Below are 25,824 nucleotides of genomic sequence, written 5' to 3'. Positions count from 1 at the left end.
TCATTTGTGTGATGCAGGTGTGATCAAGGAGACACTCTATTCATTTGTGTGATGCAGGTGTGATCAAGGAGACACTCTATTCATTTGTGTGATGTAGGTGTGATCAAGGAGACACTCTATTCATTTGTGTGATGCAGGTGTGATCAAGGAGACACTCTATTCATTTGTGTGATGCAGGTGTGATCAAGGAGACACTCTATTCATTTGTGTGATGCAGGTGTGATCAAAGAGACAATATTCATTTGTGTGATGTATGTGTGATCAAGGAGACAATCCATATATTTGTGTGATGTAGGTGTGATCAAGGAGACACTCTATTCATTTGTGTGATGTAGGTGTGATCAAGGAGACACTCTATTCATTTGTGTGATGCAGGTGTGATCAAGGAGACACTCTATTCATTTGTGTGATGTAGGTGTGATCAAGGAGACACTCTATTCATTTGTGTGATGCAGGTGTGATCAAGGAGACACTCTATTCATTTGTGTGATGCAGGTGTGATCAAGGAGACACTCTATTCATTTGTGTGATGCAGGTGTGATCAAAGAGACAATATTCATTTGTGTGATGTATGTGTGATCAAGGAGACAATCCATATATTTGTGTGATGTAGGTGTGATCAAGGAGACACTCTATTCATTTGTGTGATGTAGGTGTGATCAAAGAGACAATATTCATTTGTGTGATGTATGTGTGATCAAAGAGACAATCCATTTATTTGTGTGATGTAGGTGTGATCAAGGAGACACTCTATTCTTTTGTGTGATGTAGGTGTGATCAAAGAAACACCATTCATTTGTGTGATGTAGTGCTCATTGTGAATAGTTTGGATATCAGCTTGAACATGGCTTACAGGATTATCGATTAAGTCCTCAAATTTAATCGTGCTAAAATGGCTGTAAGTTTACAAGTGTAAGGTTTTTCTTGGAGATTCCGCCCTTCTACCCCTCCCCCCCCAAAAAAAACCCTCACCAAAGACATGTTATTAAATCACTGCATGTCTTAATGGCCAGGGAATGCACTTAATGAATGGCTGTAAAGTGATTGTAAAAAAATTGAACATTAGTGACCATTATTGACTTTCTAACCTATTAGGGAACTGTAATTCTGTTATGTTTAAACCACCTCAAATTTTGAACTATAACATATTTCACTCTCAGTTTCATAATCAATTTCCACAGTGGCGCTATCAAATCTACGTTATTATTATTATGATTAAGACTGATGTTTATCAGACTGCCTGTTCCTAGATGCAACAACAGGTTACATATTAGACAACCAAAACATCCTTAGAAGCTTTTCCAAACAAACAACCAGTCGATATATAAGTACACGCAATCTGCATTTACCCTGTAATGACTACTTGTTTAAATTAAACACTTGTTGGTTGCCATGGCAATCAGTGATATCACTCTAAGCGTTGCCACAGTGTAAACTAAACATTAACTGATGTGTAATATATATTCTTCTCAGTTTTTTAATATTACTTTCAGCGAAGTTTATTTCATAATATATACTAAGATTGATGTGGATTTAACAAAAGCATGCATGAATTAGACGAGGGAAGAGACCATGATGTAGCTGTATAATGATGGTATGATACACCACTGCATGACAGATGAGGGGAAAGTGGGGAGGGGGCTGGGGTGGATGTGGGTGACCCATGACCGCCTTGCATACCCAACAAGTTTTGACACTTAATGTGCAAAGTTGAATGACCCTGTATGAGTCTTCCAGGGTACAGGTGCAGTACTTGTTACAAAAAAATTGATTCAATAAGTTAAATATTACAATGTAAAACTGACCAGGAATAGATGGAAAGAGGAAGGAAATGTAAGACTATAATGTGACTTGAAAGAGTGACCTCAGAGACAATCCCTATGACCTCAGAGTTGACAATCCCTATGACCTCAGAGTTGACAAGCCTAGCTATGACCTCCGGGGTGACAAGCCTAGCTATGACCTCAGAGTTGACAAGCCCTATGACCTCAGGGATGACAAGCCCTTTGACCTCAGGGGTGCCAAGCCCTATGCTCTTCCAACTGGGCTATCCAACCCACACTTGGTGGTGATCCTAGCCACTTTTTATTTTTTTTTTTGGCACCAGTCAGAAGCCACATTACCTTGCATACTGTGAAAAACTGAGAACCACACCCTAATTTTCAATTGATTAAAGAAGGATAACGTTCGAAGCATTTTGCTTTCCCTGCAGGTTGCCCTTCCAGATCTGGAGTTCTTCATTAACCTCGGAGATTGGCCACTGGAGAAAAGGCTCGTCAGTCAGAGCCCTCTACCTATTTTGTCCTGGTGTGGATCAGAGATGACAAGAGATATTGTACTGCCGACCTATGACCTCACAGAATCCACTTTGGAGACAATGGGGAGGTATATTAGTCATAAACTGCCACCGTGCATTTCAACTCATTTAGAAAGTTAGATACAGATCAAACTTAATACTTTCATATTTTGTTTGGAAGGTCCTTATGAACTTTTGACGTTCCAAATATATAAAACTTAAACTTAAAATTAACCTTCCAAGATGTTTACACAGTTCCAAGAATCATTTCATGAATGTTTGTTAATGTTACTTTAGAGTTAGTCTTTAATGGCATAAACCCCTGATGTTCAAATTATGAGTTAATTGTGACCCTTTTGCAGGGTAGCCGAAAAATCGCTGAGAGTCACCGGCATAAACACAAGTAAAGAAAAATTGCTGATATTTGTGGGGTAAAAATTGAATAGACCTAGAATGTTCAGTTGCAAAATATAACAGCAGAGCACCTTTTCATCATATATATATAAATAATATTGAATCTCTCAAAAGGTAGGGAGAAACCTTCTCCCCACTGGAGAGTGGCCAAGAAGATGAGGTAAAAATTAGGTTCACCCAAGCACAATACCAGTGGCATAGACAAGTCGCATATTCTTTACATGGGGGCACAATTTAACACCACTAAGAGATGTTTTAATTGTTGGCCCTCAGATCAGGTAACATTGAGAAGTTAAGGTTCTAACCAGGAACCGGTAATCCCAGCGGAGATCAAAATATGCAGTCAGTCGGTAATGAACGGTTTCATTTGCAGAATCTAGATGTATTTCAAATCAATTGGGAATATGCTTCCTTCTGTAATTTACTTTAATGTTAAGTGAAACAAGGTTTGGAATGTCCCTCTGAAATCTAACTTTTAAAAATAGCACATGTTGCCATGACGAATAACTGTCACTATCAGTAAATGACAAATGCAGACAGGTATTGAAGGTTAGTTGAAACCTGTAACTATGTCACCGGTGGGCAGACCAGTCAATACCAGTTTTATGATTTAGCACATGCTAGGAAAGATATGTTGTGTGGCTGTCTGGAAAAATGTAGTTATCATTCATGGTATTATTATTATGCTATAACTTGTAGCATGTTTAATAAATGTAATAATAATAGAAGTATGTGCAGTCTGGTATTCAGATACTGCAATCTGCTAGAGAGAGAGAAAGAATCTGTGTGATCCCTTATAATCAAAATATATCAAGGGATATAAATCTCAAAACTCATAAAGTGTGAAAAAGTAAGCTGGCCTGACGTTATGATACTAGCAGGATCTTCTTCAGAGGCTAAATGACAAGTAACAGTAACAGAAGGGACAAATACACGCACAGAATACAGACAGGTTAATGAGCAGGGTGAACACAAGGAGATAGATGTAAGAGGATTAGTAGACAAGGGATGGAGAGAAGAAAGAAAGGAGGTAGGAGATAAACTGTGGAGGGACAAGGAGAGGATTACGGTAAGAGGGTAGGGAATAAACTAGAGCAGGACAAAAGTAGAAAGGTGTGGAGGAAAAAGGGGGTCATAAAGTGCTCAGGTAGCACACTGTAACAAAGCTACATGCAAGTGAGGGTATCATGGAACGTAAGTATTTGTCTAGTGGTCCCGTAAATGATTTAAATCCCAAAGACCTTTTTGCTTTCTCACAAAATTTTCTGCCGCAGTGATATCTGTATCTACAGCCTATGAATTCTTAAACAGTTCATTTATCTCTCAAACAATTAGTTGCACTGCTCTATCAATATATCTGTTAAGGACAATCTGGCTTGTTGTGTGTTAGAAATAGATGGTGCTATTTCAGTTTTCCTCAATGCTCTTAGAGGATACTTCTCTTGTCTGCCCTTAATGTCTGCTAGGTTGGATACTAAGGATGATGCACAAATTAATACAGTAGGGTGGAGTGTGTGGATGGCACTACACAGACATAGAAGATCATGTGGGTGGCGCTTTGCAAATGTGGGAATGGAGTGGGACTACATGTAAAAACTTAATTCTTGCTAAACTTCAAGTTATGTCCAAACAATCTTAAAAACTGATAGTTTTCATTCCTGTATCTATAGTGGGCTGATGAATGTAGCAGGTCCAGTATTTAGTGGGCTGATCAGTATGAATATTGCAGGTCCAGTATCTAGTGGGCTGATCAGTATGAATATTGCAGGTCCAGTATCTAGTGGGCTGATCAGTATGAATATTGCAGGTCCAGTATTTAGTGGGCTGATCAGTATGAATATTGCAGGTCCAGTATTTAGTGGGCTGATCAGTATGAATATTGCAGGTCCAGTATTTAGTGGGCTGATCAGTATGAATATTGCAGGTCCAGTATTTAGTGGGCTGATCAGTATGAATATTGCAGGTCCAGTATTTAGTGGGCTGATCAGTATGAATATTGCAGGTCCAGTATTTAGTGGGCTGATCAGTATGAATATTGCAGGTCCAGTATTTAGTGGGCTGATCAGTATGAATATTGCAGGTCCAGTATTTAGTGGGCTGATCAGTATGAATATTGCAGGTCCAGTATTTAGTGGGCTGATCAGTAGGAATATTGCAGGTCCAGTATTTAGTGGGCTATCTAAGATCAATTGTAATTCTATGTCAAGTAAATTGTTGGCAGGTTTTAGTAAAATTGTGGACGAAATGCAGAAAACAAATTATAAATTGGAGTCTGACGTCAAACATTAAATAGTTCATAGCCTCGTTTTCCGGCGGCCAAAATTCATGTTCATGAATCTGCTATTATGAAGTTGTGCTTTTGCTAGATGAGATCATGATAGTCTCCATTAGACATGACTAGGGCTGGCGAAACATTCAGTGGTGTATCAGGCTATCAGCGATGCATAATAATGTTTCAAATTATAAAGAGATTAAAAATGTAAAGTACAGATGACTTTTAATACGCAGTAATACCAGGTGGTACTTGAAGTTCCAACAAACCAGGGGGATCTTTCTGTTTTAATCTGGGCCACGTGTGTACACATACGCACCTGCAGGCAATTAAGCACTGTTGCATATATAGAGCAGGGTATTAACAGGTACTCCAGAATGAAAAGGTATGATACCTTGTTACCATGGAAATATAATTAACAGTTTGCCAGACTAGATCGGCTTATACCACGCTAGCATGTGAGTATGTACTAATACTCTCCTCCTCCTCCTCCCTTACCTGTCTCCATTATACATATGCACTCTTATCAACCTAGCGTACAAAAACTAGTCTGCTTCCTCTTCATTCCAATTCTACCATTATAAATTAGGTCAGGGGGGAGGGGAGGGGAGGGGGGCCTGTCCTGACATTGAACAAATGTTTGTGAGCTACATGACGGTCAGACCTGCCTATAGAAAAAATGTCCACCTCAAATTTACTCTAGCATTAATAATTTGTTATTTGATAGCATAAAATACCCTAAGTACTAATGTTAGGATTCATCCATGAGCACACCTTATTTATTGACCAGTCACCTCTGTGATTGTAAACACAAGTGCTCCAATGGCCAGCACTGCTTTCCTGTGTGTGAAGACAAGTTTGGCTTGACCACTGAAATAATGCACTGTGTGTTTAATCATGAATTTGTGCAGAGGAGTGTTCAGTATGGCTAGCTTTATTAACTCGGGTAGATATTCAATCTCCCCTGTTTTTGGCCACAGACAGGGGACTCTGGTGGCTTTTTACAGGCAGGGAAGATCGTAACGTAGGTTGATTTGAGTGCATATGTAGAATGGAGACAGCTAAGTGTATCGTCGTGCATAGATAAACACAAAACCAGTAAGTCTTAGGGGTATGCACTGCTAGGTTGTAGGGTAACTGTGGGCTTGATTATGACACAATGCAAAACTGGTAATGTAAGAATAGCCCTTTGGCAATAGAATTCTGACATCATCATTTCATTTGCCTAATTGTTTGGTATCCTAACTTATGTTTTTAAATTTGTCACTTAAAACTGCAAACTACAAGATACTGTATGATTTATACCACCGTGGCTGGATGCTTTCCATCAATATTTCCTTAAAATACTATGCGTAGATAGGACTACAGTTACAGGATAAAATTTGCCTACGAAAACATCGTAACTTCAGGTTTAAGGCTTCCATCTGCAAAAGGCCATATTTGGTCTGCATGTTGATCACTGTTATCTTTACATGACTGCTGATAGGTAAATGCTCACATAGTTACATTAAAATAGTCATAAATGATAACTTATTTTCTTGTGGTTGTGTCTTGACCCGACCTGCTTCAGGAGAAGTTTTATTTAGAATCCATCAAATTGGGAGAATGTAAAAGAACTTAAACAAAAAAATGATATTGATATGTTACTGGAAGAATAGCAGTCCTGAATAAGTCAGCAATTTTTTTTTTTTTTTTTTCCAGAGTTAATTTCAAATGTTCTTTATCTCAAGCTAAAGATTAAAGGTTATGCCTTAAATGATAGTTGTACATAACATTTATGTATTTGGATGTTATTCATTTGTTCATGCACCTGTTGCCATGGGATACCATATGGTCTCAAACGACACCTTCAAAATGTCTGCAAAATAATAGATGACAGTTTGTTTTGGTCATTAGAAGGGTCCAATAAAGAAGCATTATGGAAATTAAAGTAATAATGGTGTTTTCATTAATGACTTATTTCCCCTTTCTTTCAGGGTGACCCTTGACATGATGTCTGTTCAAGCCAATACAGGCCCCGAATGGGAAGAAAAGACATCGCAGGGCTTCTGGCGTGGCCGGGACAGCAGGCGAGAACGATTGGAGCTGGTCAAGTTATCTCGTAGGAACCCAGAACTAATAGATGCTGCGTTGACCAATTTCTTCTTTTTCAAGCAGAACGATGAGCTCTACGGGCCGAAGGTCAAGCACGTGTCATTCTTTGACTTTTTCAAAGTAAGTTGGGGGCTATTTAATAGCTATAAAGTAATAAATGAACAAAGGAAAACTGACAAATTTAAGCTGAGGAAAAAATGTTCTGACCAGAACTGGAATCATAAAACAGCATAGATATGTTATAGATGCAATAACTTGAATATTAGCAATTGTGCAATTCTTTTGAGCCTTAAGTGAGTCCATTATAGTCTAGATAGTCTGTGACTGTATATACATAACTACAGTATCTCTAATTACTGTGACACACTAGAACGCAACCACCACTTTTGTACCGGAAGTGAATTTGCTTGCCCCAAATATGTGAGGGGGTCTTGACTTAACTGCAGGCATGTAACTTACAAAAATTGAATACACCAGTGTGCATGCTAATTTCATTCACAATTTGAGCACATACATACCAGTTTGATAAATCCATCCCACCACCCCCACTCTCCCACCCTTCAGTTTGGAGTTGTACCAACATGTATGTGACATCACAAATTCACTTTAGGTTCTGTATATTTGCACAATTTGACCGGTTCACATTAACCACCGTGAAGATAGAGCTACATACTGATAATAACTATAAGCAATGCAGTGGCTCTAAAGAGGTCTTTGGCCAGCGGACTAGGTTTGGTCCTCTCTCTGTCTCTCTCTCTTCCGAGTACAAATTATTATAAGTGTTATTTAAAGATCAGAATATACAACATCAATTTTTGAGGGGTAATGTGAATATTTTGCATTTTCTGTAAGAACCTATGGTTAAAACAAAAATTGCAAACTTATTTATAAACTCATTACAATTTAAAAGAGATGGGGCAAGTTAAAGGGTGAAGTGATATACACTGCATTGTATTAAGCAATGCAAATCTAGTACATGTAAATCATATTTCAAGTCCCTCTTCCCTCTCTGAATTTATGAGTGGTCAACAGAATGGAGACTGTCATCCTTGTGAAAACACCTGAAATTGAATAACTTCCTGTAGTTGACCTTACTTGAGAAATCTGTCAACAAATGTCCAAACTGCAGACAAGATGGAAACCAAAAGCATTTTATTCGTTAGTGTCCTAGTCTGTAACTGTCAAAGTTAGCTGCATCTAGTGCAATAACATGTGCATTGATCAATAGGGGTGGGTACTGGGGGTGGGGTACTGGGGGGAGGGAGGAGGATTGGAAGGAGACAAAGAACCTTACCATTGACCAGGTATCACATTAGATCTCTTCAGTGTTATGAGAAGATATGATATGATATACTAGCAGTCAGTAGCATGTGATATGATACATTATGATATGAAAAGTACACTAGCACTGCAAAAACCACCTGAAGAGAAATTCAAGGCTTTGATTGAGAGTGTGCACTGGGGGTTTGTCATAAATATATTATAGCATTTGGATGCTATCCTAAATAGCATATTTGGATACTGCTGAAGTGTTAGGGCAGCCGTTGGATCTGAATATTTGCCGCTGCAGAGGCCATAAACTTATTCCACTTGATCCACTTTATTCACTTTATATTTTACCCGTAATTTTCACTCACATTTTGTAGAAGGATTTATGTGTTTGTAAATTATTGCAGAGCATTGAGAAGCAACATCAAAAGTAAAGATTACTCAAAATTTGAAGACTTTTCAATATCTGAATTTGACTATTTGTTTATAAATCTCCTGATCTTTTTGACCATACAGTATAAGTACCAGGTCAACATTGACGGTACCGTGGCTGCCTATCGTCTACCCTACCTCTTAGCCGGCGACAGTCTGGTCTTCAAGCATAACTCTACCTACTACGAACATTTCTACAAAGAGCTGAGACCCTGGGAACATTTTATACCATTCGAGCAAGATCTGTCAGATTTAGAGGAGAAATTACGATGGGCTATGGATAACGATGAGAAGGTAAGGTTAGGCTATGGATAACGATGAGAAGGTAAGGATATCGACAAATATATCTTACTTCTTTCAAAAGGTAATGGCTCCTGAGATGAAGAAAGCAATGACAGTAACAACCACAGTCAAAAATATGTAAAGTTTCTATTGAAGAACTCATAATACTATGACAATGAGTGTCATAAAACTATGTTTATGAGTTGATGAGTTGATGACTAAATGTTAATGACTGTTTTAGGAGTTCCAACTTTAGAGAGCTCTGGGACGTTCCACTCGGTGTGGAAGTGGTTTGGACATCAAATATTCGAGGAGCTTGTCTGAGGTCACAATTTCCGCATGATGCTTTTGGAAGAATGGCCTATTTACGATAGGATATGTTCCCTTTTGTTCTTCTTTTATACAGACTAGGCAACACAAGCTTCATTATTCGTAGAGTGTCGTCTGTAAAATCATCATTTGCTTGTAAATTAGAAATCATGAGGGTGGTTGGTAGAAAAGTACCAGAGGGAGTATTCAGTCCATGACTATATTAAAACTAAAGAACGGGAACATGCACATCTGGAAACTGGAATCTGTAAAACCTTAACAAGGGCGGATCAAGGGAGGGGGGCCATAGAGACCAAGCTGAAAACAATCTACATAGTATAAAATTGTAGCACTCTTACACATGCAGGACTAGTCCAAATTCTTTACGGAACTTGTTTTTATAATGCATCGCTATTTTTTGTAGTAATTTAAGGTATCTAACAACACCTGTTCTACCTGGCCACCTGATTTGAGAAATCCTCAATCTGAAACTGCTTACATTTTTTCTCTTCTTCAATAGTTGATTATTCCCATGTGTGAGTCACAGAATATTATTTAACTTTAATCGTGACAGATGCCTGTAAAGGAACTAAGGAAGTCAAGTATAATGCAAGGGGGGAATAGCACAGATTGGTTCTGCATCATAGCAAAGATTAACACCAGATGCTGCATTTATATTAATTGGTCTTGAAACCAGGACTTGGGTGAGAGTTTAAAAATACAGGGAGGAGGAAATATTTCACTGTTTCAGAGCATGTTTTGGTAAAATTGCTTCTTAATTTTATGTATCGTAAAAGAAATGTCATAAAATTGTGTGTCATCCTCCAAGGTGATACATATTGTCCACTTTTTGTCACCCTTTAGTTCGAGTTTTTTCTTTACTTTTATTTTCTTGGAGGGGTGGAATGGGGCGGGGAATAGGGAAATCAAATTCAGCAATCACAATTTGCTTTTGTTGGAGCACCAGGCAATTCCCTGATAAATATGTTTCACAAGAAGATCAGAAGTCTTTTACCTGTTTTTTCACTGCAGGCAAAGCAAATAGCAGAGACTGGCAGCGAGTTTGCTAGAAGTAATCTCTTATCCAACAGAATATTTTGCTATTACTACCAAGTATTAACGGTAAGTTTATAATTGTTTCTTGTAATACCGGGAATTGTTTTATAAACCTGAATTGTATTTGAATGTGTAGCAATTTCTTTGTTTTATTTTAGTATTTTAGGGTAAAAAATACAAAATTGATTTTGCTATTTCTAGTTGTCCAAGAACTGAATAAAATTATTGCATACATATTTGGGGGGGGGGGCTAGGGGTGGATGGTTATGGTGGGGTGGGGAATGGGTGGAGTGGTCACTAAGTCCAAACAGAGCAAACCAAAGGATTTGGCAGACACCCTATGCAGCGCTTATCCAGGAAAATGTTGAAAACAAAATGAAAATTTGGTTTGTCATGATTAAAGAAAAAGATGATGATGATGATGATGTGTGATGAAAGCTTTATTTTATATTCACATTACGATGACAGGAATATGCATCTCGTCAGACAAGATCTCCGAGGGTATATGACGACATGGAGGAGGTTACACAACCAGATGGAAGTGACAATTGCTTGTGTTCTAACTCTCAGCAGGTTTGTGGTTTTTACATCGTAGACATCAATTTATAGGACTTTTCAATTTTCGTGAATCAAAGAACGCATTTTCCTTGAGTGTCCAATTCTCTGGGTTATCTACCATTTCTCATGTTCTGAAGGAAAATGAATTTTGTGAACAGAAGAACGAACTTTCCGTTCTGATGTGTCCATGTTCTGGCAAAAAGAACCATTTCTCTCCAACATGTAGTATACATGTACAAATTACTGCAGTTCAGTACAGTGGTGGTTATCAGTACAATACATGTATCAGGTCACTGATCAGTATCACATCATTACTCAGTAAAAGTAGGAGTTTTGTATTTCCAGACATCGATGTTGGGAGCCCTCCCTTAATCACTACCCTTCCCCCCTTTCCTAAATCACTACCCTTTCCCCTTGCCTAAATCACCACTCTTCCCTCTTCCCTTAATCACTACCCTATTCCCCTTCTTATGCTGGTTTATTATCCAATTAGCTGGTAGGACCATCCACCACCCCTGTGGGTGATCCTTCATACTTTCAAAGTACAAGAGATGAATGAGCAGATTCTTGTTATTTTCTCTTTCCAATAGAATCATGAAGAGCTATGAAGACAACACAGATGGTACTGATAAGGACTTTCTTGATCATCCTTTGTGTTAACTTCCTATATTAACAACAACCAACATTTGCAAATTCCTCCTCCTTCTTTTTCTTCTTCTTCTTTCTCTTTTTTTTTTCTTCTTGCAAAGTTGTATTTTCGTACAAAATATTTATATTTATAAAAATTAAAAAATCTAGTAAGATCTGTTGTATTTCTTTCCACGTTATTTAAAGTTTGGAAAGTTTGTGGTATTTCTCACGATGATAAAAGGTGTTTAGCTCAATACCGTTATAAGTCAAGTTTTATGCGGTATGCTAGTCACGAGGAGCTCTCTTTCTCTCTCTCTCGCTGTGTGTGTTCAGTTATTGTCTGGGAGCAGATTGGCTGAACGTTTGGGACCAGTGGAACATATACGAACAGGTGCAATTTGGTTGTATGTTCACGTGGAACGTCTTTGTTAGAGTTTCCATTGTATCCAACTGTATCACATCATGGTAATGTTGTTTGTAACTTTAAGGAAATAAATAAGTTATCAATATTTCGATGCAAAAATGTAGCAATTTACCTGACCTCACTAAGTTCTTATAACTTACACAAAAAAAAATGGGGGGGGGGAGACAAAAGAAAAGAAAAAAAGCTTCAAAAGTGATGTGGGAAAACATTTCATCAGAAATATTAATTCAAGCTTCAATACACTAATCAAGATCTACTGTGAGGCAAACTTTAGTTCTCATTAGGAATTTCTTCAAGCAACTTTGTCAGATTCTATGGGATAGTTACATGAAATTTAAATATGCGGATGCTTCCCGGTTAAAAAGATTAAAATAATCACAATCCAATATTGTTGTGATTGTTGTCATAATAGTAATTAATTTGTTTGTAGAAGAGTAGAAATGTACATATGAAACAGGACGACTTGTGATTTAAAATTTTTCACTGTCGATGTAATGAAATTGAGAAAGGACCGTTCAAGTTACGAAAAAATGACAGCTATTTTAGTGTAGCAGATTTACAAAATATGCAATGTATGAAATAATCATGAATATTTTTTTTGTCTTTATTTTTGATATAACTGGAGTACTGGACTATGCAATTAATTTTGAAAAGTAGGACTCGTTGATCACTTAAGTTTGGTCTTGAAATTTCAGAAAAAGGTTAAAGGCTAATTTATTTTAGTGCTTCGTTAAGTGTCCAAGGTAGCTCACTCTATCTTTGAATAAAATCAAAGATTGAAACATGATGGTTTAATTTCAACTGTTTATTTTATTTTGTTATTTCCTGGTAATTGGAACTGGAGAGTGATGCAGAAATGAGATGTCGAATATGTCAATCACATACCTTAACTATTATTACTTAAATATTCTTTCATTGGGACGAATTTGTGCTAACGGTTAATTCCAGCACATGCTTGTTATATTGAAGATGCAAAAGAAATTTCTTTAATAAAGATTCAACAACAAATCAGCTTAGTACAATTTGGCAGCCTGATACCATTGAGTAAGGGTTTATGTGAACTTTAACCTCATAAAATGTTAGACCACAGTTGGATTTGCATAAAGCAATTCTTTTTGCTGTATGTTTGTTCTCATACATGCTTGGGTTCTGTACACATGTTGTTGTAGCTCTAGGACCCAGTATTGATTCTGCTTTCAAAGAGGTAAAAGTTTTGCTGGCAAAGCAAGTTGACTTTCTTTAGGTATTAAATATGCAAATTCTGCAGTGAGTTCATTATATATAATAAATGCAACTCATTTTTATAAAGAATTATACTGTAGACCAGTTCTTAATCGTCTGGGTCAAGGGTTTGATAATTTTAGTGTTAATAAGATCATTTGGTGAAAAAGACTTTTGTATTACAGCTATTAAATGTCTGCTTTGCGTTTGTGATTCTATTCAGTGCTGCTCATAACTCTGCTTTAAACTAGTTGTAAACGGTCTAGGTCAAGGGTTGTTTATTTTGCTGTTGAATAGATGTAGCTTACTGGTGCACTGTCTTTAGGCAACACAAACCTCTTCATCATCTTGAGTTGATATGATAGAGGCTGTTGTGATGAACAGAGAAAAAATAGAGAAAAACTGTTACAAAATGTAGCATGTGTGGCTAGATGAAGTCATATTTAGACTTGTTCAAGTCTTCACCTTTTTATGTAAAGGATTATTCAATCCATGATATCTCCCAAATGGAAGATTGTTTTCTTTAGGTCTGTGCAAGGGTTGTTCATGTCAGTTATCTCTCAATCACATAGACTAATGATGAATGTTTTTATTTTGCCTCCTGTTTTAACTGCAACTCAATACAATTCTGCTAAATCGTGCGGTAGTAGTGAAAAGGAGATGTCTCATCATCATTACAGGTACAAAGAATCCTCTATTATCCAGATGTGTAATTCTTCAAAATGAGTGTGCTTCACACATATTTTACTAGTAATGAATTCCATGCGCAGTATGTATTGTTTCTCTCCTGGTGTGTTTAGTAAATCTGCACTAGTTTTGAATCAGGGTAATATTTTCAGTCTATGTAGATATCTAGTCTTGTCCCTTCTTTCCTTGGTTATTTTTTTTCAATTTTTTTTCCTTGTAATATTTCCATGAATTTGTGCAAGAATATCAGATCAGTACAAAAGTTGTTACCATTTATTAGCTGGAGGTCTGCACTCTGTAGAGACAAACTGGGACTTGTAGTATCAGCTTTGTGGCATTACATAAGGGAGCATTCTCCTGTTGAGGTAAAAATGTGAATGTGAGTTTTTTATTTTTTATTTGTATTTATAAATGTCAACCTATTATGCTTTCTTTATTTAAGCCATTTTTTTTTTCACTTTTTTTTTCGTTTAATTTTTGTGTTTGCTTTTTCAACACTTTTGTTAATCTCCACCAGCCAGATAGTCATGTAAAAACTTGTTGTGTGTTACCGCTGTGTAATAGCTCAGTTTATTAAATGTCTGTCAACTTATCGTGTCGAAACGTCAGGCCAACTTACTTTTACACATTCTCTTACACAGGCTCTCTAGTGGATAAGCAGTTTGCTAACAGTTTTATTTTATTTTAACTTATCATGTCAAAGAGATTTCACATACATCCTGTGAGCTAAGAGTTAAACAGGGGTCCTCAATAGGCTGTCTATGGGCCAAATGCAAGATGCAAAAGATTTCCATCTGGCCAGCAAAAAAAAAAATGTTTACTCATTTGTCATTTCAGTGTGTAACTTTAACAGATTTAACTAGGTGTATGCAACAACAGATGAATCTTAAAGAGTCTGCTTAAAGCTTTAACATTATATTTTTAACTTGTGGGTGTGATTTAACAACATGGGTGTATGCGACAACAGATTAACTTACTTAAAGCTTTAACATTATATTTTTAACTTGTGGGTGTGATGTAACTTGATGTATGCAACAACAGATTAACTTATAGTGTCTATTTAAAGCTTTAACATTATATTTTTAACTTGTGGGTGTGATGTATGCAACAATAGATAAACTAATAGTGTCTACTTACGGCTTTATATGCAATTACTTTATATTTATTGTTATCAACACGTAAAACTTTTGTAAAAGTTTTCTTTAATATCTTTCTTTCAAAGGTACCATTTGAAAATTAAAGATGACTTAAAAGTTAACACCAATCAATCAGTTTGGCGATTAAAATATGATAGAGGAAAAAAAAACATTATTACCGATGTGTATTACATTATAGGCTAAGCCAGCATGTAAAAAATATTACAATGGAAGGATCAAGTAAGCTCTAAATTTAGTTTTTCTGATTAAAATGTACATAAGGTTTGTTCAATATGGGGATGGAGCAAGGCTTGTATTGAAGACTTTCTTGTACAAACAAAATGTTGCAACTGGTACAATTTAAAAGCATTTCTAACATTAACTGTTGTTCTTTGTTCTTATTCATTCACTTTGTTGTTTGTTTTATCTCTCAGCTGCTGTCTTGCTCAGGTTTAAATGCAAGGTGTCTTGTACATCCCTATGTATGAAGATACTGTCATTGTATATTAATATTGGCCGATCCAGGCTTCCTCAGAAAAGCCGGGGGCCTGGAAGACAATTATATATAGATACTGACATTACTACCAAATTTGGGGTGCGTCAGAAAACATCGGTATAAAGTAAGGAATGTCATGCAAACTTGCATGCAACAATGCTTAAAAAGCCTCAGCATAGGAGGCCTGGCCACCCAAGTTCCCCTCCTTACATACGCTCCTCTGTTTATTTGTGCTACACAAATATTAAAAAGCCTCAGAAAAGGAGGCCTGGCCACCCAGGTAACCCTCCCTACATACACTTCTCTGTTAAATGCACTACACAAATATTAAAAAGCTTCAGAATAGGGGGCCTGGCCACCACGTTCCCCTCCCTACATAGGCTCCTCTGTTTATTTGTGCTACACAAATATTAAAAAGCCTCAGAATAGGGGGCCTGGCCACACCCACATTCCCCTCCCTACATACGCTCCTGTTTATTTGTGCTACACAAATATTAAAAAGCCTCAGAATAGGGGGCCTGGCCACCCACGTTCCCTCCCTACATACGCTCCTCTGTTTATTTGTGCTCCACAAAGATTGAAAAGCCTCAGAATTGGGGGCCTGGCCACCACGTCCCCCTCCCTACATAGGCTCCTCTGTTTAATGCACTACACAAAGATTGAAAAGCCTCAGAATAGGAGGCCTGGCCACCCAGGTAACCCTCCCTACATACACTTCTCTGTTTAATGCACTACACAAATATTAAAAAGCCTCAGAATTGGGGGCCTGGCAACCACGTTCCCCTCCTTACATAGGCTCCTCTGTTTATTTGTGCTACACAAATATTAAAAAGCCTCAGAATAGGGGGCCTGGCTACACCCACATTCCCCTCCCTACATACGCTCCTGTTTATTTGTGCTACACAAAGACTGAAAAGCCATTGAAAATACTTCATTGGAGCACAGACGTTAGAGGAACATAAACCGAGCCTCCTTTCTAAAGTTTCATATGTAACAAATTTTAATTCTTATCGCTTGTGCCATAAAGTGATCTTGAGGCAAACGGGTGCGACATCCTAAGTTGTCGCACAATGACAACAAAATGTTTTCTTTGTGTTTACTCTTCTATTGTTTTGATTTCTGCATTTATCTGAAAATAGGGTGGGGTTTGGTTTCATTCTACCCACTTGTACGTCAGTGGTGACTATTCTAAGACCAAAGAGCAATTTCCACAAAAGCCTTTCTATTTTGTTAGACACAATACCAACACGGAAATTGTGATTGAAACGGAAGCAGGACACTTCGCCCAACAACCATTTCGCCCAACTGCCATTTCGCCCAACCTTACCATTTCGCCCAACCAGCCTGGTAATTTCGCCCAACCAGCCTGGTCATTTCGCCCAACCAGCCTGGTCATTTCGCCCAACCAGCCTGGTCATTTCGCCCAACCAGCCTGGTCATTTCGCCCAACCTTGATGAAATATGATACTTGAAAAGTAAACGTTCGGGAATTGTTAACGTTACAGGTTACGAACCGAATATTAAGGAAACTTGAGGACCGATCAGTGTGTTGGGGGTTAGGTTTGATAGTAAACGTTCGAATATTAAGGAATATTAAGGAAACTTGAAGTCCTTTTCTTTGTATAACTTTAGTAAGGAAACGTTACAGAATACGAACTATCCTCCAGAAAGATGAAAACTACAGTTCCTCAAATTTGCAAACGGCTCTTCTAAAGGCCACTTAATGCTCCAGAAAAAGACAACTATTCAGTTCCTCAAACATGCCGATTCTCCTTTGTTTTTATAATAACATAACTTCCATATAATAATAATAATAATAATAATATAACTACCAATAATATAACCCAAAATAAATCAAATTGAATTAGTGAAATAGAAACGGTTATATTATTCCACACCGATTCCCCTTTGTTTTAATAATAACATAACTTCCATATAATAATAATTATATTACATGTAACGGGTTGAAGTTTGGGACCCCACCAAAATTTCATATTTAATGCGCATTTGGCGGTCCATAGCATGGAGCACCCATGCAGAGACTGTTGCAAAATTGCCATTATGCACTGTTACACCAAGTTTTTCCTGTTCTCTCTTCTCCAGGTGAAATGGTCTTTAAATCCTACCTTTTGGCTAAATCAAGTACTACTAAGCCCATCATAAATGTTTAGAGGTCTTAAATATATTGGTTTTATGTGTGGATGACCTGTTGTTAAGTAGCAAATAAGTAAGGAATAAACTGTATTATTTGTGAAAGTTATAATTATATATCGTAGTGCATGCGTAAGCTCATGCCCGTTAGGTTGTTAGTATACTGTGTGTGTGCATGCTAACGTAGCGTGATAACTACCATAGAGTACATGGGGATCGCAGTGTTAACAAAGCTGACAGGTTATTTTCCGTCAGGAATTGTAAGCTATTTTACTGGGAAAATGGATATAGGATGAAGGATTACAGTTGTTATCATTAATTACAGTTGTTATCATTAATTACAGTTGTTATCATTAATTACAGTTGATATTGATTAATTATGTTATTTTAGAGTTTTGGTGTGATGCAGGAGTGACCATTTTGAAGGTGTTTGTGTGCAGCATTTGTTCGTACGTGATGAAAGTGTAGGCTATGGCTGTATGATCATGGCGGCCATGGCCTCGTGGTCACTGTGAAGTGACGTCACGATTGATGTCGTCATTAGGGGAATCCCCTGAATTGTGTCATCTGCTACGATGGTATTACTAGTGCATATAGTTCAATTGAATCATTGAGTGTGTGTTAAGACCTTGGTGAGGTAATGCATATTTCCTTGATAGTAGGGAAAAGTATATATGTAATAATTTAGTTCTGCTGAACTGTAAAACTAGGTGGAATCACCTAAAAGTCCTGGATTTAGATTTTGAGTAAGTCAGATGCCAAAGAATTAAGATATCTAAGGAGGGCGAGTTAATATTTCATATGTTCCTGTTATTGAGCTGACATGTTGAAATAAACTGTTGCAAAATTGCCATTATGCACTGTTACACCAAGTTTTTCCTGTTCTCTCTTCTCCAGTCTTCTAAAGCTCCTCAATGGTAATAGTTCAGTGGCCCGCCCGGTGTAACATTTTGGCGACCCTGCCAGGACCTATAAACAAATGGGCTAACTGATTTAATGCAAAGTGTTTTGTGGACCAACACGCTGAGACTGGTACCAACAGTTCTGGGATGTATGCTGAGTGGGCGAAGCCGACACAATGACTGATGTTCATGAAATTCCTGAAGGAGGGGCGGATAAGGGCGATGAGATTTCCGATCAGGGAGCAGAATATGCGGATCGCAGTGAAATCGAGACTCTCCGTGAACGCCTTGCTGTTCTTGAGGAGGAAGCCAAGACGGGATTGGGAAGGAACCATGGTCGGAGAGACTTTAAAATCTTCGGTCAGGTAGGTGACCAACATCAAAAGGACAGGCTGAGTTTAACAAGTTTAAACCATCAGATCGAGATTGGGCTGAAGAGGGGATACACCCAGGATGAGGTTACCGATGCGATCATCAGAGCTATCAACCCAGGTCTTAACCTCCGAAGTTATTTGGAAGGACGACCCAGTATAACACTACCGAAGCTTAGACGCCTGCTCCGCACCCACTACCAAGAAAAGAGTGCGACGGAACTATACCAAGAACTGTGTAGTTTGTCGCAACTACAGAAGGAGACAGCACAAAATTTTATGTTCAGGGCCCTTGACCTTCGGCAGAGGGTCCTGCAAGCGTCAAAGGAAGTAGAAGCCCCCCAGCAGTACGACGTGGATTTAGTGCAGAATATGTTTCTCCATGCCGTCACCACTGGCCTACTGAGCCCAACGATACGCCAAGATCTTAAACCATTCTTGGGAAAACCAGGTGTGTCAGATGAGTTATTACTGGAGAAGACAAACATCTCGGCCAGCGAAGAGGCAGAACGGGTTAAGAAGCTGGGACCCAAGCCCAAGCCTGCCATCAACATGATCAAGGAATGTTCAGATCAGCATAATCCTGGTCAGTTACCCAACTCTGAAGCAGCACCACCATTGAAAGAAGGAAAGGTACGTGATGGACCGGGTACACTTCTGGGGGAAATTAAGGAGCTTCGAGCAGATATGAAGCAACTGTTTAGCCAATCTCGAGACACAAACGAGTACAGACGACAACGTCCACGGGGGTGTGCTTCCTGTCGATTGGCCCAGAAGGGGGACTCTTGTGGCCATTGCTACAAGTGTGGTAGTGACGAACACTTCGCAAGGGGATGTCGGAAAAGGACTCCGGGAAACGACAACGGGTCTTCTCAGAGGGACAAGGGAGGACCGGTGTAGATGTCCAAGCTGTCAAAGTAGATGGGCACAATGGTCCCAGAAAGGTATTAATGGGTAATGTGACATCATTGTCCAGCAACAAAAGAGACCAACTTGTTCACCTTGTTGGGAATAAATGTATTGTTAAGGGTGTGATTAATGGGATTGCTACAGATTGTTTGTGGGATACAGGCTCCCAGGTTTCACTGGTTTCTGAGAATTGGGTGGCGGGGTACCTACCTAATATGAGATTAAAACCGGTTGAGGAGTTACTAGATGGTGAGCATTTGGAGCTGAAAACTGCCAGTGGGGATGAAATGCCCTATCTGGGATGGGTTCAAGCAGATCTGTCTATAGGGGGTAGTAATGGGCTTGAAGTTCCTATGCTAGTGTATCCTGGGGAGATGAGCCTTCCTCTTATTGGGTATAATGTAATCATCCATCTATTAAATGGAGATGAGGACAGGGGGAATGTTAACACGTTACTTGGGGCAATCCCGGGAAAAAGTAGGCGTGACATAGAGGCTATAGTCCGTCTGATTGAGGACAAATCAGAGCAGGACTGTATTGAGCTTAGGTCTCCAAATGAACATGTAGTCATACCAGGAGGGAAGTGTGTGGAAGTAGAATTCAAAGTACATGGTAAGAAATGTAACTATGCTAATGAATATGTATTTGTATCAAAGTGTGCTAGTGATGAACTACAAGGTCTGGAAGTTCCAGAGATCATGGTTAATGTTACAAAGAGGGGTTGTAAGCTACCAGTTTATAACATGACTAATAAGGATCTACCACTACCAAAACGTACAGGTATCGGACATGTTGAACAGGTAAAAGTTGTAGCCTCGGTACCTGCAGACTTTGGACCTAGTGGTGATGGTCAACTGGGAGAATGTTTGTCTGTGGGTGTGGACAAGCAAGGGACAGGGATAGAAAAGGTCCAGGATAGTGACAAACCTGACAAGTGGTTACCATGGGTGGGTTTGACAGACTTGACTGACTCTCAAAGGGACGCAGCCCAAGCAATGCTAAAGGGTGAGTGTAAAGCCTTTGCATCTGATAATAAGGACATGGGAGACTGCCCAGACTTACTAATGAAGATAACACTAAATGACAGGGTTCCTGTACAGAAGAACTATACTAGTATCCCTCGCCCCCTATATCAGGAAGTGAAGGAGTACTTGGAGGATCTCCTTACAAGGGAGTGGATCACAAAATCAAAGTCAAACTATTCTTCACCAGTTGTATGTGTGAGGAAAAAAGATGGGTCCCTGCGTTTATGCGTTGACTACAGAGAACTCAACAGCAAGACAGTTGATGATCGTCAACCCATACCCAGAATTAATGACATACTTGATGGGTTAAAATGTAGCACTTGGTTCAGCACACTTGATCAGGGCAGGGCTTACCATCAGGGCTATATCCATTCTGAGAGCCGGCATCTGACAGCCTTCGTAACTCCCTGGGGTCTCCATGAGTGGAAGAGGATCCCGTTCGGTTTGCAAAATGCTCCTGGCGAATTTCAACGCTATATGGAGAAATGCTTAGATGGACTGACGAATGATATATGCTTTGTCTACCTGGACGATATTCTGGTTCATGGTCGCACCTTTGGGGAACATCTTCAAAATTTACAGACAGTACTGTCGAGGTTGACAGAACATGGAATCAAGCTGAAAGCAAGCAAATGCGAGATGTTCAAAAGAAAAGTGAGGTATCTCGGAAGGGTAATCAGTGAAGATGGACACCAAGTTGACCCTGCTGACCTGGCACCAGTTTTAGCACTTAAAGACAAAAAGCCAACCACAGTGGGGGAATTAAGAAAACTCTTAGGCTTTTTGGGATACTATCGAAGCTATATACAGAACTTTTCAGCGATAGCGAGTCCGTTGTTCAAGTTATTGCAGAATGGGACGAAGAAGATAGGAAACACCAAGGGTGCCAGAAAGAAGAAAAACAGCCACCTTCCAGAAGCAAACCAGAAAATAATTTGGACAGATGAGCATCACTCCATACTTTGCAACCTGATTGATCGACTGACTGTCCAACCAGTGATGGCGTTTCCAGACTTCTCACTGCCGTACGTCCTCCATACTGATGCTTCATTGGCGGGACTTGGAGCAGTCTTGTACCAAAAGCAGGAGGGAAAATTGAGAGTGATTGCGTTCGCCTCTCGTACGCTGACGCCAGCAGAAAAAAACTACCACTCAACGAAGCTAGAATTTCTGGCTTTAAAATGGGCCGTTACGGATCGGTTTCGCGACTACCTCCTGTATGCTAGCCACTTTGTTGTCTATACAGATAACAATCCGTTAACGTATGTTATGTCCACAGCCCGGCTTAATGCCACGGGACAGAGATGGGTAGCTGAACTCGCAAACTTCAGGTTTGATATCCGATACCGACCTGGACGTACAAACCAAGATGCGGATGTCCTCTCACGTATGCCCCTTGAGAACGAGATGGAGAGCTACCAGAAGGCGTGTATTCAGGAAGTGCCAGGATGTGCCTTACAAGCTATTTCAAACTGGGTGGAAGCAAATCATTTGGGAGCAGTAGTATATGCAGACTCCATCACTGCTGATGTCAACAATCTGGAGACTACAACGACGTCGATTGTATCACCTGTTTTGCCTAGCATCACTTTGGACGAGTTAAAAGCTGCTCAGGCTAACGATCAAGTGCTGGGGAGAGTAATCCATTACAAAATTCGGGGACATAAACCAATGTATAAAGAAAGAAGGGATGAAAATTGTCAAGTCCGAGCACTTTTGAATAGGTGGGGAGAATTGAAAATGTCCACTGAGGGTCTCCTGAAGAGAATGACTAAGAACATGGACCAAGTAATCCTGCATTCAAAATACAAGACTTTAGTGTTGAAACAATTACATGATGAAATGTGCCACATTGGTGTGGAGCGCACTCTTGATTTGGTGCGACAAAGATTTTATTGGTCTAATATGGCTAAGGATATCGAGTTCTATGTGACAAAGCAGTGTCACTGCATCAAAAGGAAGAAGCCAAGCAGACATACAAGGGCTCCGTTAGTGCCGATTAAAACTACTGAACCATTTGAACTTATCTCAATTGACTATCTGCACTTAGAGAGGAGTAGAGGAGGTTTTGAATATATACTGGTAGTCGTGGATCATCTTACGAAGTTCGTTCAGGCATACCCAACGAAGAGGAAAACGGCACAGGCGGCAGCTGACCATTTGTTCAATGACTTTTTCCTTAAGTTTGGGTTCCCAAGACGACTGCACCATGATCAGGGAAAAGAATTTGAGAACAGACTATTTGCAAGGCTTCATCAGTTGAGTGGGATCAGACACTCTCGAACGACACCGTACCACCCTCAGGGTAACGGTCAGGTGGAACGCCTGAACCGGACAATCCTTAATATGCTGCGTACTTTAAGTGAGCAAGAGCGACTCAATTGGAAGGAGTCATTACCAAAGTGTGTCCATGCCTACAATTGTACAAAGAATGAAGCGACGGGATATGCACCATTTTACCTTTTGTATGGTAGAACCCCTCGACTTCCAGTGGACCTCGTCTTTGGTCTGGGGGACAATCCCAAGGAAAATTCTGACAATGGATCTTTCGCAGAAAGATGGGGAAACCAGATGAAAGAGGCCTACCAGATTGCATTCGAAAGTGTAACGAAGCAGTCCAACCGAGCGAAACATAGACATTCAAAGAAAGTTCACAGTACAGTTCTTCATTCAGGAGACAGGGTACTTGTGAAGAATCTAGCACGTTTTGAGGGTCCTGGAAAACTCCGGCCATATTGGGAGAAGAAAGTACATCAAGTTGTAAGACAGTTGCCAGAACTTCCGGTTTATGAGATTACACCAGAAGACAACAAGGGACGTGTCAGGATTCTGCACAGGAATTTGTTGTTACCATGCGATGCGATATTACCTGACGAAGATTACCCACAGCAGTCAAAGAAGGCTACAACTCGGAAGGGGCAGCATGAAAGGGAAGGTTGTAGGACGAAGAACCAATGGGAAACTGACAGTTTAAGTAGTGATGACGATTGGTTTGACTATAGATCTAGGACAACGGGACAAGTAGGAAATAATAGTGATCAAACTGTCCAGAGGGATCCAGAGATTATGGACCAAACTGCAACTGTAGACGATACTCGGTATTTTGATCAGCATGAACCATATAATGATGGTAGTAACCTTAATGTGGGTGGTCCTCATGCGGAAACAGAGACTGGTATCTCACTGAGAGACATAGATCAGCACAATGGTGATAGGGGACAGGAAGTAGATGATCTGCCAGAGTCATTGACAGCCAGACCTCATCGACTTAGACAAACTAGGAATATACTGACATATGACCAGTTGGGTAACCCTACATGGATTCCACAACCATCGGTTAATGTTTTGCAAACATTTCAAAACGATTCATGTCCACAAATTCCATATTTCTATCATATGAGTCAACCGTTACCAGGGTTTTCTAATTGTAGTACTCAACCAGGGTTTCCTGAATATAGTACTCAACCAGGGTATTATATAACTCGTACTGTACAATAAGTATTACTCTATGCAAAATTTTCTTCTTTTGTTTGTTGGTTCTTCGGGTTAGAGGTACAGTTTATATTTAGTTAACATTTGTCTATCCTTCATGAAAATGCTCATAGTGTCAAGGTCGTGTACCTGAAACAGCAGAGGGTTGAACTCGGTGGGATGCGGTTTAATGGAAACTGCCGAGGTGTGAGTTATCGACTAATGGTCGGAATTTTGTGTAAGTGTTCATCTATGGTCGTATACAACTGGGATGAATCTTTAGCTTTCTCTCAGGTCAGCTCCCTTTAGGCAGTTAAACTGTTGGAGCCTGATTTCGAAGTATAATGCTCCTGGAGAGCTCTTATGAACTCACCGTGGATTGTGACAAGGTGTTAGTGTTTTCAGGTATTTGTGAACAGAGTCACGTACAGACCAGGTAATTATAATATAGTCATATGGCATTATAGAACTGTGTGGTAGAAAAATCACACTACTTTGGAGCATGGACATGGATAATCTTCAGTATTGTATATAGTTGTTAAATAAAAGTTTTTTTTTACATCTAATTTTACATGTCGAGGATGACATCTTTCAAGGAGGGGAGAGTGTAACGGGTTGAAGTTTGGGACCCCACCAAAATTTCATATTTAATGCGCATTTGGCGGTCCATAGCGTGGAGCACCCATGCAGAGACTGTTGCAAAATTGCCATTATGCACTGTTACACCAAGTTTTTCCTGTTCTCTCTTCTCCAGGTGAGATGGTCTTTAAATCCTACCTTTTGGCTAAATCAAGTACTACTAAGCCCATCATAAATGTTTAGAGGTCTTAAATATATTGGTTTTATGTGTGGATGACCTGTTGTTAAGTAGCAAATAAGTAAGGAATAAACTGTATTATTTGTGAAAGTTATAATTATATATCGTAGTGCATGCGTAAGCTCATGCCCGTTAGGTTGTTAGTATACTGTGTGTGTGCATGCTAACGTAGCGTGATAACTACCATAGAGTACATGGGGATCGCAGTGTTAACAAAGCTGACAGGTTATTTTCCGTCAGGAATTGTAAGCTATTTTACTGGGAAAATGGATATAGGATGAAGGATTACAGTTGTTATCATTAATTACAGTTGTTATCATTAATTACAGTTATCATTAATTACAGTTGATATTGATTAATTATGTTATTTTAGAGTTTTGGTATGATGCAGGAGTGACCATTTTGAAGGTGTTTGTGTGCAGCATTTGTTCGTACGTGATAAAAGTGTAGGCTATGGCTGTATGATCATGGCGGCCATGGCCTCGTGGTCACTGTGAAGTGACGTCACGATTGATGTCGTCATTAGGGGAATCCCCTGAATTGTGTCATCTGCTACGATGGTATTACTAGTGCATATAGTTCAATTGAATCATTGAGTGTGT

At 39.2% G+C, this 25,824-nt stretch overlaps 1 protein-coding gene across 4 annotated transcripts in view; it reads left to right on the top strand.

Moving 5' to 3' along the window:
- The window catches only part of LOC139959147 (protein O-glucosyltransferase 2-like), a 55,410-nt gene extending 39,948 nt beyond the window's left edge, over positions 1 to 15,462 (top strand). For all 4 annotated transcript variants that reach the window (XM_071956745.1, XM_071956756.1, XM_071956750.1 and 1 more), the window contains exons 6-11: positions 2,213 to 2,385; positions 6,959 to 7,196; positions 8,862 to 9,071; positions 10,401 to 10,490; positions 10,893 to 10,997; positions 11,573 to 15,462. In XM_071956745.1, the coding sequence (XP_071812846.1) occupies positions 2,213 to 2,385; positions 6,959 to 7,196; positions 8,862 to 9,071; positions 10,401 to 10,490; positions 10,893 to 10,997; positions 11,573 to 11,590 (834 nt within the window). In that variant the 3' untranslated portion in view covers positions 11,591 to 15,462. The remainder of the gene's footprint in view (positions 1 to 2,212; positions 2,386 to 6,958; positions 7,197 to 8,861; positions 9,072 to 10,400; positions 10,491 to 10,892; positions 10,998 to 11,572) is intronic.
- The last annotated feature ends 10,362 nt before the right edge of the window (positions 15,463 to 25,824 follow it).

This window comes from Apostichopus japonicus, chromosome 3 (genome assembly GCF_037975245.1).
Source record: "Apostichopus japonicus isolate 1M-3 chromosome 3, ASM3797524v1, whole genome shotgun sequence".
Taxonomy (NCBI): Eukaryota; Metazoa; Echinodermata; class Holothuroidea; order Aspidochirotida; family Stichopodidae; genus Apostichopus; species Apostichopus japonicus.
Note: the sequence above shows the minus strand (reverse complement) of the source record. Positions and strands in the feature narration are given on the sequence as shown.